The sequence below is a fragment of the Puntigrus tetrazona genome, chromosome 8 (assembly GCF_018831695.1).
Source record: "Puntigrus tetrazona isolate hp1 chromosome 8, ASM1883169v1, whole genome shotgun sequence".
NCBI lineage: Eukaryota > Metazoa > Chordata > Actinopteri > Cypriniformes > Cyprinidae > Puntigrus > Puntigrus tetrazona.
Window position 1 is genome coordinate 4,626,271 of NC_056706.1, and position 14,288 is coordinate 4,640,558.

General features: G+C 36.7%; 1 protein-coding gene across 1 annotated transcript in view; it reads right to left on the reverse strand.

Moving 5' to 3' along the window:
- plxna3 (plexin A3) overlaps positions 1-14,288 on the reverse strand; it is a 145,401-nt gene that overhangs the window by 116,202 nt on the left and 14,911 nt on the right. Inside the window, exon 3 of the mRNA XM_043247611.1 lies at positions 13,078-13,260. Within this exon, the coding sequence (XP_043103546.1) occupies positions 13,078-13,260 (183 nt within the window). The remainder of the gene's footprint in view (positions 1-13,077; positions 13,261-14,288) is intronic.

A 14,288-nucleotide genomic window follows, 5' to 3' on the forward strand; every position in this document is an offset into this window, starting at 1 on the left:
TCAAGTGAATGACACGCAACACAGAAATATTTATATCGCTCCTGTCTGCACATCATCTGTTGTGAAAGATCAATTAAAGGTGTCAGTTGCAGTGATCCAGTGTAACTTTAGCAGCCGCTTCCTCCATCTCAATCTCTCGCTCTCTTTCTCTCTTCTGGAGAAATGACCTAGTTCCAGGTGCCTGGCTCCGACACGCAGTGCGAAAAAATCCACTTTCGCTCGCTCGCTCGCTCCCTCCTCAGACACGAGTCCCACAGTTCTTCAGCCCTGACATCAAACATCGGTCCGGAGCGCTTCTCTCCAGCCCAACAAAATGGAGGAGAAGCGCTTTCCCCCAGAGAGCAAACACATCCCGGCCAAACGTTCAGCTTGGTTCACGTCACGGATTCTTGCTCTCACCTTTTTTTTTTTTTTTTTAAACCCGTCTCTCGCTCTCAGTCAAAACTCAGGGTGATATTTAGCGCTGGAAATTCAGGATCGGGATCCGCTTTTTACCTCAGAAAAGCAGCAGAGCCTGGCTGCCGCTGTGACCAATGCATTTGGAAGCCGAAAATGCGATACAAAGAATACAGAATTAAATATTTCCAGCAAAGCCATTTACGTTATTCATATCCGCGCCTCTGAAAGGGAAAGGGGACTCTGTCGGAATCGACGTGAAATGCGACACGGGCGACTCGCTTTGTTTTTCGTCGGCGGGTTATTTAGCGAATTGTTTTCTCTGGGCTCGCTAAAGCATATTTACATCGGAGCGCTTTCCTGTTTGCTGTTCAAATAAAGGTTCTGTCGTGGTCATCCAAGACGGAATTGGATGAGGCTGCTGTCGAACGGGGGCAGAGCGGAGTGACGCGTCTTTCCGCCATCTGTCTCTTCCAGTTATTTTACGGCCTCAGATTTGATCCCCTGAGTTGGCCAAAGCTAATTACATTGGACAAACCATATCCATATCTAAATACTCACGGCGGATTGCTTTCCATTATTGGCATGCCAGACAGGCAGAAAAGCTTCTATCAACACAGAGGGAATGGGAAAAGCGTAAACAACCCCGGATTTCGAACCTGCACATGCGGATGCCAGAAAGGCCAAACTGCTGTCATCCTGAAAAGAGACACATGGGGAGCTGCTAAATGTAAAACGGCTGACTGTATGTAAACAGATCCTGAACCTTTGACCATTTCGATATTCCATTATTTTAGATAAATGGATAAATATTTGAAAAGATATTTGAAAAACAAACAAGCCGTGTAAAACTATTTTACATATATACATACATTTACATTACATGCATATATGTGTGTGTGTGTGTGTGTATGTATATATATATATATATATATATATATATATATATATATATATATATATATATATATATATATATATATATATATATATTTTTTTATATTTTTATGTACTTTGTTTTTAAGCTAGTTATATATATATATATATATGATATTTTAAACAAGGCTTAAGCCTAGTTCTACACTAAATGTAACTAAAAGACACTTGCACTGACTGATCTTAAAACATGTCATCGCCTTTATTTTATCTTAAGATGCACATCAGTAATGTTATCTTCTAAGGCATGTCCCGTCTATGAAACCTTGCCATATATTTATAACTAATACAGTGCAATGCACATCCAAAAATACACTGCATTTCAGCACAATGTGCTTCAACCCCCTTAAATATTGTTATTCGTGTCCCTCATATTTCCAGTTCTTCCATGACCCCTTGTAAAATTTAAAACCTGCACATGACTACAAAGAACATCTGTGAAGCCAAAAACCACAAACCAGCAGATGGACGCGCAACCTGTGTAAACAAAAACACAACAACCTGCAACTTCTGTTCCTTTAAGATCACATCGTAACACGCCGTAAAAAAACAACAACACACAAACAAATAAAAGAAACGCATCCAGCGACGGTTTTTAAAGCGTTCTTTAACCACCCCCCCAACATTTATTCCAGTATTTCGGCACGTATCAGCGTTTTTTTGTGGCCGTTTTCTCCACAGAAACAGATGGAGGTTGAACGGAGCCAGTGACGGAGAGAATAAGAGCAGTGTGCGTGTGTGATCGTACCACGCAGGTCATCCACAGAGCTCTCCTTTGTGAAATCCTTTATTAAATAACTCATCTCTAATCATGTGACAAGACGACTATTTGTACGGGGAGTTTTCGGAGAGCCCTTTCCACTTATCTCCTTTAGAAAAGACAGACAGAGCATTCAGCCGTCTGCAAGCTAGCGCTATCTTAAATCAGACGGCTTGTTTGGAAGAGACATTCGCTCTCAGTCTGGCCAAAACCACAACAGCCACTCTCGGCGTAACCTTATAGCGCAAAAGTCTAGCGTCGGTTCGTAAGCAGAGGGAGCACATCCCCGTCCGAGCTCGACAAAACAACATTGGCGTCCGATATCAGAGTCCTTTCGCCCAACCAAATGTGGGTTTGTCGTTGTTAGTCTTAGTTTTAATGCATCTGTGCTCAGACGGAAGGGTCGTTTCCTTCTGGGCAGCGGCTGTGCGATAAATGGCACGGGGGTCGCGTGTTGCTCGAGGAGGAGAAACAAATGGCAAATCTTACGGCTCATTTTAAGCGCGCAGCTCTGAGGTCGGCGGCGGCACGGAGGTGAGGCCGGGGCCGAAATTGAGAGATGACGGAATGGGAACTGAATGATAAAAAAAGCGTCGAGCCGCTCGCAGGCAGACTGAGACGTGACGCTTTGCTTCGTGTCGAAGTTTGGGAGGAAAAGCGGTCGCTGGAATCCCGAGGGGAGCTTCTTCTGTGGTGGTGGACGACAAGCGAGGAACGTCTAAACTAGGGATGGGGCCGTTTGAGTAATTGGTGTCCTTAGTAGGACGTTCTGAATAATTAGGCGGGTTTTGGGTTCGCTTAGACCCCAACAGGAGGCTTACGTAAGACGTACCGAACAGAATGATTTTTATATATTAGCCTCCGGAGCTCAAAAAGATGTAACCCATGACTAAAGACATGACTTCTGAGAAAGCAGAGCTTTAAAAGGGAGTAAAGACAAAACTGTGCCTCATGTTACCTAAAAGATAAAGCCCAATTTCTATATTACAAAATATGTTTATGTAACTATTATACTGTAAAATAATATTTTAATATTTATTCTATCATTTAAAAAGGAATTACTAATTTTATTTTATTTTTTAATATTATGTATTACTTAATATTTAGTTTTTAAAAAGTCACATTAAATTGATCAAGTAACCGTTTTGTTTTATTTTACAGTTTTATTTTAATTTGTTCCCCAAAAAAATGGAGATAAATGCATCACGGTTGTATTCACAGAAAATCGACATTAATAACAGCACAACTGTTCAACATTAATAATACCACTCAGAAGAAGAGGAAGGAATGTTTCTTGAGCAGAAAAGCAGTATATAAGATTGACTTCTGAATGATCATGTTATACTGAAGACTATTCAAATAAAAACAGACATTTTAAATTGTAATAATTTTTCAAAAATCTAACATTTTTGATCCAATAAATGTATAATAGGTATGTTTACAGACCCCAAACTCGAACAGAATATTTTAGCTATTTTGTAAATAATGTTTATGTCTACTATTATTTGTATTTATCTTGTTTTTAACTAAAGTGGTTTCCTGTTTCTTCGGTTTGTGTGTATCTGGTTCCAAAAAAAAAAAAAAAAATCAAATACCTTCGTAATACATTTACTGGTTTACTCATAACAGGCATTGCCACAGGGATATTTAATATCTAAACCAATTTTGCGTTGAATTTCCAGCATAGTGACACACACTGTTAGCGTGATACAAAATGACTCACAGCGTGAAATAAGATTTTGTTCATCCCGCCCATTTGTAGTCGACACAGTTCCTGAATCACAGTAAGTCGGGCACTTGCCCAGGGCCTTTACGGCACACGGCCCCAGACAGGTGCTTAAGAGCTGCCCTCCTAAACACCCCGCTTCCATTTATGAGATGCGTCTGTCTTGACCTTTAATGAAATTATCAAGCCTCCCATTAAATTATGACACGAGGAGCGAGATAAGAGCCGTGTCCGCGCGGCAGGTGGCCCCGGCCGGCCTAATCCTACAATACTACACATATAAGCACTGCTGTTCATTAGCTTGTACCTGCGACAGCCGGGCGCTCTGAGGTAAAGTGATTACTGCCAATGTGTGGACATACACCGGGCCAAACGATGCTGGACGCGGAGCACAGAGTCATTCCTGCACCTCTGCAGCACCTCATGATGTCATCTTCAGGATGATGATGTCACAACTACAGAATTTGGTTTTTACCAAATACTAAACAGGAAGGAAAAGGATTTGAAGACCCAGAACCTGCTCGATTGATTGTCAATCAAAACAATATTCCGGAAAAAAATTTAAAAATAAAAATTATTAAATTAAATTAAATTAATTGCTTAAATTGAAAAATAAGCATACCACCAAAGTATATCATAAAAATTTTGAATTCACGTCACTTAATTTTTATACAAACAGATTTTATACAAACAGATTTGATTTTCACCTTAAAAAAAAATTACATAGTTAAAAAAATTAATAAAAAAAGAAATTAATAAAACAAAATAATAATAATATATATTTATTTAGCTTTAGTCATTTTACACAGTTTATTATTATTGTATTGCCATAATTATTATTAATTTATTATTAGTATTATTACTACTACTACTACTATTTATTTTTATCATTACATTATATATTGTTATATAGTGATAATTATTCTGTGCTAAGTTATTTTACTAATAATAATAATAATAATAATAATAATAATAATAATAATTATTACTATTATTATTATTATTATTATATATATATATATATATATATATATATATATATATATTTATAATTTATTATTTTCTATAATATTTTATATTATTGTCATACCAACTATAATCAATAAGTAATAAATTGAATATCCTTTACATTGTATTATGACATAAATTATGGGAATATGAAAATGTGCTGTACAGCAACAATTGCCCAGCAAGTTGTATTGTGGGGTATACATGTGCCATTGTAAAATCACTGTAGACAGAAACACATAAATCCAAATGTCTTCACTGACAGCTCGCAGGAAGCGTTTCATGTGGATACAGCAGGGAAATTTAGCCGTTAGCCCTTTTATGAAAGTCTAAATTTGTATTTATAGGCTGAGGCACATGACCCACGTTTATTGACTTAAGTTTCCATTACATACACCGAACCAGAATCCCATCCTAAATCACACTGAGATCAAAAGCAGCCAATGTTACTAAGTCTAAAAGTGAAGGTTTACCTCATGCTTGGATCTGATGCAGTACAGTATTATAATGGCAGACACAATTACAGTGTAACACTGACTCAGATAAAGCACAATCCACACAGCTCAACCGAGCCCAGCAGAGCCTGACGTTTATGGGACTTTAGGGCTGAATCAGACAAAATGTCAGAATTAAAGAGTGGTTTCTAATAAATCCAGTGACATTTCAATGACATTTTTAAACAAGTAAAAGACTTGAAATCAATAGAGTCAATCTAAACGCAGTTTAAAGCTTTAAACAATTATTAACAAAAAGAAATCTGCACCAAAAAGCAGAAAAAAAAAGAAAAACGGATAAGGAGCAAAACACCTTTGTACAGCATATTTAAAGCATCAGATATCAAAATAAATAAGCTGAGATGCTATGTTATAGTGATTTTACCATAGTAAATACCCCAAATAACCCCATTTTACTTTTATTTAAAATTATATATATATATATATATATATATATATATATATATATATATATATATATATATATATATATATATAAAAAAACATTACCAAACCTGTAAATATAAAATCAAAACTAATTAAAATATTAACACTTTAATAGTATATAATCAATGCTAAAATAAAGCAATAATGCATTACCTTTATTGTTAAATAATAAATCACACTAAACTATTCTCCTACCAAACGGGCTTTTTACAGTTACCAAACGATGGCAGGTGTGCATAAATCTGCCATTTTTGCAAAAAGTCAAGCCATCCATCTTGTAGTAGGCCTTCAGAAACGACAGCTTCCTACATCAGACCTTAAGAAAGGTTTTTAGTAATTGATGATCTGCTAAATGCAAGCGAACACACTTAAGATGGCCTAAAAAGCTGCATCAAAGATTGAATAGCAGTAAATTTAGCAAGTGCTCGGGTGATCCAAACACGTCAAGAAATCATCTAGCGGCTTCTGTCTGTCGCCGCTCCACAGAGGAGAGCAACATCTGTTTCCCCCGGTAGAAAACATTCGTCTAATTAACGGAGTTGAGCAAGACTCCAACTCCAAAACTCTCCCACTTTCGTTGTTAATGACACGAAGCTTTGTTATCAAGCTCTTGTAATGCGTCGCAGGTCGATGCTCCCGTGGTGCAGCCCGGCCCGAGATACATCGCATCCCTCCCCGCCTCGTTCCGTGACAGCGGATTTACGGCTAACAGATTTAGCCATGATCAAACGTGGCTGAGGGCCGAGCCGCTCGTAAATCAGCCTCCCGGCCATTTCCACGCCCGCGCCGCGCTCTTCTGCTGATTTACGCCGCTAAATTAGCTCCAATTTCCAGCCCAATCGCACTTGCATTTGAATAGAGCCAAAATGAGGCACAAAATGGCCGATGGAGTGGTCAGTGTCGACCTTTCAGACGCGTTCCAGTCGGGCTGCTTTCTGAAGCCTCCGTCCGCTCGAGACAAAGATGCTAACATGGCGAAATATAAAAGCTGAGAGGAAAGAAGGCAGGTGATGATGAAGAAGAAATTAAAATACTTGCAGCTCATGCATGATTATGAGGATTAGAGTGACTCAGTTGATGGTGCTCATAAGAAAAGCGGCGTTATTGTGTGAGCCGTGGCACACGGTTGCGGTGAAGCACGGGGATTTGACGCTTTTTAAAAGGCATTAATCAATTTGAACACTGCGACAGGGACACTAATCTGCCGGATTCAATCATGTATCATACGTCTAAGACTGGGTGCAGAATGAGAATTTTCACCCTGGCGTATTTATCTTTATAAAACATAAACATGATCACACCGGATCACAGGCGGCATGTGTAATAGGATCCATTTCTTCATTTCAAAACTGCAGAATTGCATTTGCAATAGTATACTGGAATACTACTATGCACGTGCGTATGGGATGTTTCTGTATGCATGGCAAACAAGAACGACCTGCCACATTTGCAACGATGTGCACTGCGGAAAATACTGTATCCCACAATGCAGTGCGCTTGATATGACTTTCCGTTTGAGGTGTGATGAACAATCCTTGTGTCGTGCGAGATCCTAAACGAGCAGAATTCCATTTGCTTTCCAAATAAAACAATCAGTGCCTGATTGGAAATCACAGAAAATCGACTCTTTTCCTCAAAGCGATGTCTTTAAAATAACATATTACATTATAGCAGGGATTCAAAAATTGGTGCAATTGATCATGTTCCTTTGTGCTTTCAGTTAGCATGTTAACAGCGTAGCATAGTGCAAACTGATTGGGAAACGCTCTTTTGATTAGCAGGGATCGCTGCGGATCACAGAAGAAATAACAGTTGCAATCATCTTCTTGATTCAGACTGCCAGTACGCATTTGTACAAAACATTATAAAAAAAAAAGCTAAATAAATGATTCTATTTTGATGAAGATGTCTTGAGTCACTGAATTAAACGATGTAGTTGGGTTAACTCGACAACACTAGCTGTTCCAATTAATTTTTCAAATGGATTTTACGCAAAAAGAAAATCCACAATACATTTAAATTCTGCTTCCATTTCACGCGGTTAAGATAACAAAACAACTGTAAATAAATAAATAAATAAATAAAAATCAATCAAAAATCTAATTTAAATAAAAAATACATTCGTTTCACAGCCAGCAGTTACAACGTGACAATATTCACAAACTATAAATAAAATAATAAATAAAAATTAATGATACAAACAACCAACTTCCCCCTCAAATAATCAAAAATTACCTTAAGTCATTTAAAAACATAATGGCGGTAGGTACATAATGGAATATTTAGACCTATTTGTCCTACATAAAAGGCTGAAAGAACCTATGAAAGGAAGCCTGGGCTTTTTGGAGAGGATGGCTAGGATCATTAACAATTGTCTCTGCTCTCTTCAAGGTCCTTGCTTTACACAGACCATTCAAAATCATTTAAAGTAGTGCCAACAATCCTACCACACACTAACAATGCCCTGTAATCCGTTTCTACTTTTAAGGTTAAGTGACCCATACCAGCACACAAATGAAAAAGCAGATTCAACAAAACAGGAATAAAACATTTTCATTAAAGTACTATCCACACTGAACCTACTAAGCTTCCTTTAAAAAAAAAAAAAAAAAAAAAAAACACATTCGCTAATGGGCCTCAAAGGTCAACTTATCAATTACAATACCAAGGTATTTATATTCTTTATATCTCAATAGCCTCTTTTTTAATATGTATTTTTATTAAATTTGCTGCAATAAATTTCCTAAAACTAAAACAGATGGATGGAAACGCATCCCATGTAGCATACAAGAGTTTGTTGTGGTGTACATTTATTATTTTTAATAATCTGCGGTATATATAGTTAACACCGCATCCAAACACAGCCAATGACTTCCTCTTTTTGTGAATACAGGAAACACAAGGTCGGAGGATGAGAGGTCAGCGCAGGATGGGCCATTTCGGTGATATACTACATCTACCTTGAGATCCTTTTAGCCGCTAAATAGACTGTACAATAAACCAACATAAAAGCGCCCGATTAAGGATTCAATGGCAGACACGTACATCCATTTGTGCACGTAACACAATGATATACACGCACGCGCTTCACCCACACTGCCGGCTCGGCAAAGGTGTTCCATAAAAAAAAAAAAATAAAATTCCCTGACAACCTTGGGTTTATTTCCCAGCGGTCAGATTATCTCTTGGCCGTTTCTGCTAAGGTTGAGACTGCAGAATCCTCCGGCAGCCCCGCGGCTCTGTGACCGGTATGTGAACAGCACAGGTGCAGAGGAAAATAGCTGGCTCTATTTATTTTCATTTGCCTTTGCACTTGCTGCTAAATATCTCGGCCGGTCGGAAACGGTGCCAGGCTACCGGTTTAAACGCTCGCTTGTGAAAGTACAACAGGAGGGAGAAAATTCCTGATAGGCCAGACATGGATTACTGCAGTCGAAGCCACGGGCACAAATACTGCACGAATGGGATGTAATACTAGATCTTTACATTATAAGGAGTGACTGCTTGTGTGCAACACTTGCTGTCATGTTTCTAGACTCTTATAATTAGGGTTAGAAATTAAGGTAGAGGGAGAGAATACCACAAAAAAACGTGGCAAAAAATATTTAATTATTAAATATCAATGGCAATAGTAACGGTTTGAGAATGTGCTAATAATGGATGCAATATTATATAAGTCATAGTTATGTTATATTTCTATTAAAAATAGAAATGCTGAAATGCAAACAAATTAATGCAAATAAATGCCCTTAAATAATTAATGTTTTTAATGAATGCATATTACGTTAAGGATTAGATCTAATGTAGTTACAGTACTATTTTAGTTGGTAAATAAATATGCAAGCATGGCCCTAAACTTAATTTTAGGACAAAGAAATGACCCTAAATATGTATCAGAGGCTTTAAAATATTACATGTTACTGGTAAATGATACAAAATGTACTTTATATGAAAATAAAAATAGCATGAAAATCACTGTTAAAGGCAAACACTGCAACTTTTTGGCTTCAATCACTCAGTTTAGTTCATTGTCCATCAGGTGAAATCCATAAGTTTAAATGCTTAGAGTCCGTAAACAACTGTATTGAACACACGTTTGATATATAATTCACGTCTGCAAATCAAACCGCGTGGGGCCCTTTAAGAGACAAAGTTCAGCATTACTAAGCATGATCGAATGTAACAGCCAATTAAAGCTATGCTAAAAAGACTGTACTTATATATGCATGATGATTCAGAGAAACTAGATTATAACAAAAAACTCTCCGGTATTTTGTCTCCAGGAGTCAAAAGGACTGACTCGACTTTCAGCCAACTAGGGACAGGAAGCACTAAAGACTCATGGGTGATTTCCGTACAGCTTGAGAAAAGCGGCTTGCTGTCTCTTTTCTCCTGCCAAAACAAACAAGCCATTGCGAGGGGAGATATGGAGCAATTACCCAGCCTTCTCCTGTATTCTCCACACCACATTATAGCAGGTAGACCAACACTCTGAAAACCACTGTACACAATCACCACAACGGGCCTTTCGGAGACCGTTTATAGAGAGATAAACGATGCTTTCTGTGGCTAAATGAGTTATATGTAATCATCTATTCATATGCCAATGAAAGGCTACACCAGAAAAATAGACTTTTCTTTCTTGTGCCAAACTGGCATGTTTAAACGCAAAACTGTTTTAGTAACTAGCATGTTCGCTAAAAGAAGACAGGCAAAATGCAATCGAAAAAAATAAATATTTGTATGGAATTTAGCACGAGAAGGAGAGAAAAACATTAAAATCCAGGAAAATAATAATAATATAAATATTTGTATAGTCATTTCTCAAAAAAAAAAAAAAAAAATATATATATATATATATATATATATATATATATATATATATATATATATATATATATATATATATATATATATATATATATATATATATATATATATATATATTTTTTTTTTTTTTTTTTTTTAAATATATTACTAATCAATAATTATATTATCTTTTTTTGGATGGAAGTTCTGGATAATATAATTTTTTTTTCCTACATTTCAATTCTTTTTGGCATTTAACTGGTTGAAAATTGGAAAAAAAACCGTTACATTTAGTTCCTTATAATTCACGGTTTGATTAAAAATCCCCCAGAGAACATAAACAGTAAAACAGCAATCTAACTCTAGACTGGAAAATTCGGTTTTCTTTGGAATATGAGCTAAAGCCATCCACACTTCCTCCACATCTCCTGTTTACGCAGGAACAAACAGTACATATATGAAATCATAACTCCACAAACCATTTACCGTTTCATCCCGACAGAATGTTTGCGAGAAAATACAAACATTACGATTTCCCCACATCTCTGTTTATTGTGATTTGCGGTCGATACGAAGGCCATATGGACGAGGGAACGTTTCTGTAACGTCGCATAATCTCCGTCAACAAACAGAGCTGCTTATTATCAGCGCGACCACGGGCGGCGTATTCCGTTTATTAACCGCAGCCGATCGCACGGCCGTCAGCCAAAAGCTCGAATTCAATCTCCGGATGCATCCCAGTTTCCAAACAGACCCGATCCGCAGCGATCCAGAGGTATATCGGGACATGTTTAGACACGAACCCCCCGTAAATAATCCCAAACAGGACGGCTCCCACAGGACTGACCCCTGCTCCCTCATTCCGATAGCGGAATGGATGCGATCGCATTTATATTCTCCAGCTGGGCTCTGGAACGGGCGAACATCTACCTCGTTTTAATTATGATGTCTGCTGAGAAAGAGCCAAGTCAGCTTCTCGGGGGCGATTTCATCGGCCTCGCATCTAATCTAATTCCTTTAATTCTCTCAATGTACTGTAACTTAAAGCCGTCGCGAATAAAAGTTGCTCGCGATGACCTAATACAGGGCACATATCAGCTGCTGAGTAATGTTAAAACTTTAATGCCGACTGGGTTTCTCTCTCCTTCTTTTCATACGCAGCTTGAACTATTTACGACCGGCTAAAAAAACGACTCCACCCTCTCGCTTCAGCTCCCTCGAGATACAGTGTGCATATATGGGCCGAAACGCTAGCTATGAACGAGTCAAGCTGTTGTTTGAGAAGGGGGAAAAAAAAAAAAAAAAACCTAGTGACTTCTGTGGAGAACCATCATAAACTCACCAGTGGGCATATTATTCTTTAAACATCCCCAGCTGTCGCCTGCTCCGGTCTAGATGACTGAGTCGCAAGGTGGTGCTTTTATTATGGCTTCGTCGGCGGCCTGCGTACGTGTCGGAATGAATGGGAAAGGTGGGTTTTTTTAAGGTAGAGTCTATGTGAAAAACGGCATTCCTTCGAGATCCGGATGAACGACTGGTTCGAGATAATACATCTAGGCTCGCTTCTGATTCATCTGACCCCCGTCAGAAACACAGCCCAGAGGAGCGCAAGAGACAGAACGCAGGGGTCTAGGGATGAGTGTTAAAAATGTATTTTTAACTTAGCACGCTGACTAAAAAACATAACGCGCATGGCGGGATGCTCATAAAAAAAAAAAAAAAAACTGTGAGACGACACGGGAGTCAAAGACGTCAGTCTGAACGTGTAGGGCTGGAAAAACAAACTCTCGGCATGCTAATTAGAGCAAAACTACAAACCAAATTTATTTATTAAACTTGTTATTTATGTATTTGTCTATGTTTCTTGAGCAGCAGCAAATTAGAACGATCTCTGGAGGATCACGTGATACTGAAGAGCGGAGCGTTATTTAAAACAGGAATAAATTACTTTTAATAGAAAATGGCTATCTTAAATTGTAGTAATATTTCACAATATTGCGGATTTTACTGCAGTCTTGAAATTAATTTAATAACAAAACGTAAAAATAAAAGAAAAGAAATGACCAACTACATTCTTTCTTTACATAAAAAACATTGACTAATTCTCTAAATGGAGATAGAAACGATAGTCAGAAATAATGATAATAAATCATTTTTACATCAATGTGAAATCTTAATATCCCCCATTTAGCATAATGCACTTTCTTGATCATGTATGAAATTTCGAAAATTATGCAATTATGAAAATGTAAAAAAACACCAGTCCCTCCTACAAATCCAAACATCAATCATAGAAATCACAAATCTATCAATTCTCCAAGGATGAAAAGCAAGTTCCAAGTCCTTTCCACTTTTATTCAAATACGTCTCATTACTGCAGTCAGCGCACTTCAAATATTACAAACTTCCCAATCAAGCAGCACCAAGAGGAAAACAAAAGCCCTGCCGTGATAATATCTCTAACAGTCAGCGGCGGAAAAGACAGAACGGTTGGTTCTTACCTTCTTAAGATGGCCACTGCGAGTCCCCACGAACACCACCGAATGCCCTCCGTAGGTGTACGCGGCCACAGACGCCATACCGTCAGCTCGGTCATCAAACAGAGGAGTGCCCTCAATGACCCTCAGCCCTCCAAGAGGCTGGTTCAGAACCAGGCCACAGAAATCATCGCCAATCTGCTTGGGCTACAGACAAAATCAGAAACAATGAAGTGAAAATTAGTTAGGTCCATAGGCTGAAAAAGGAATTAAAATAAAAATACATGAAAAAAAAAAACTATACTAAACAACTAATATTAATACTTTTTTTTACTTGAATGAAGTAAAATGAATGCATAACATTTCTGTAAATTTTACATTTTATATATATATATATATATATATATATAAAATTTAAAATGTTTTTGTTTTGTTTTGTCACATTGGTTATTTAATTGATGTAATGTTATTTTATTTCATGTTTTTTTTTGTTATTTTAATTATATTTAAAAAAAAAAAAAAAAAAATTATATTTATATATTTATATATATATATATATATATATATATATATATATATATATATATATATATATATATATATATATATATATATATATATATATATATATATATATATATATTTTTTTTTTTTTTTTTTTTTTTTTAAATAAATAAATAAAATAACCAAAAAAACATGAAATAAAATAACATTACATCAATTAAATAACCAATGTGACAAAACAAAACAAAAACATTTTAAATTAATTCAGAAAACACAAAGCTATTTAATCTCGCTTCCTCTGGACCTCAGCATCCAACAGTGCATTTAAGGAAAAAAAAAAAAACTCTGTAAAGTGCAACAAGCGGTCAGCTTATCCTAAGAATGACATCGGTTTTGTGCCGGTAATGATGAACATGAGGGTGTCTGGTAGTAAAAAAATAAATAAATAAATTTAATACAAAATATTTCAAATTCAGTAAAAACAAATAAAATAAAAATTGAATACAATTCTGTCTATAAACTAATTACTTACTGGCACTGGACCCTTAACAAAAAATGCTGAGTAGTCTCTGTTATGCCATTGTTTAATAACCTTTAGTATATCATTGGGACATTAAAGTTCAAAAAGCAAATGCATCAAAATGCAAAAAGTAAAGCATTATTTGTGGGCCAGATTTTAGGTTAAACACTAAAATGCATTTACATTTTACAAAACACATCCACACAAACAA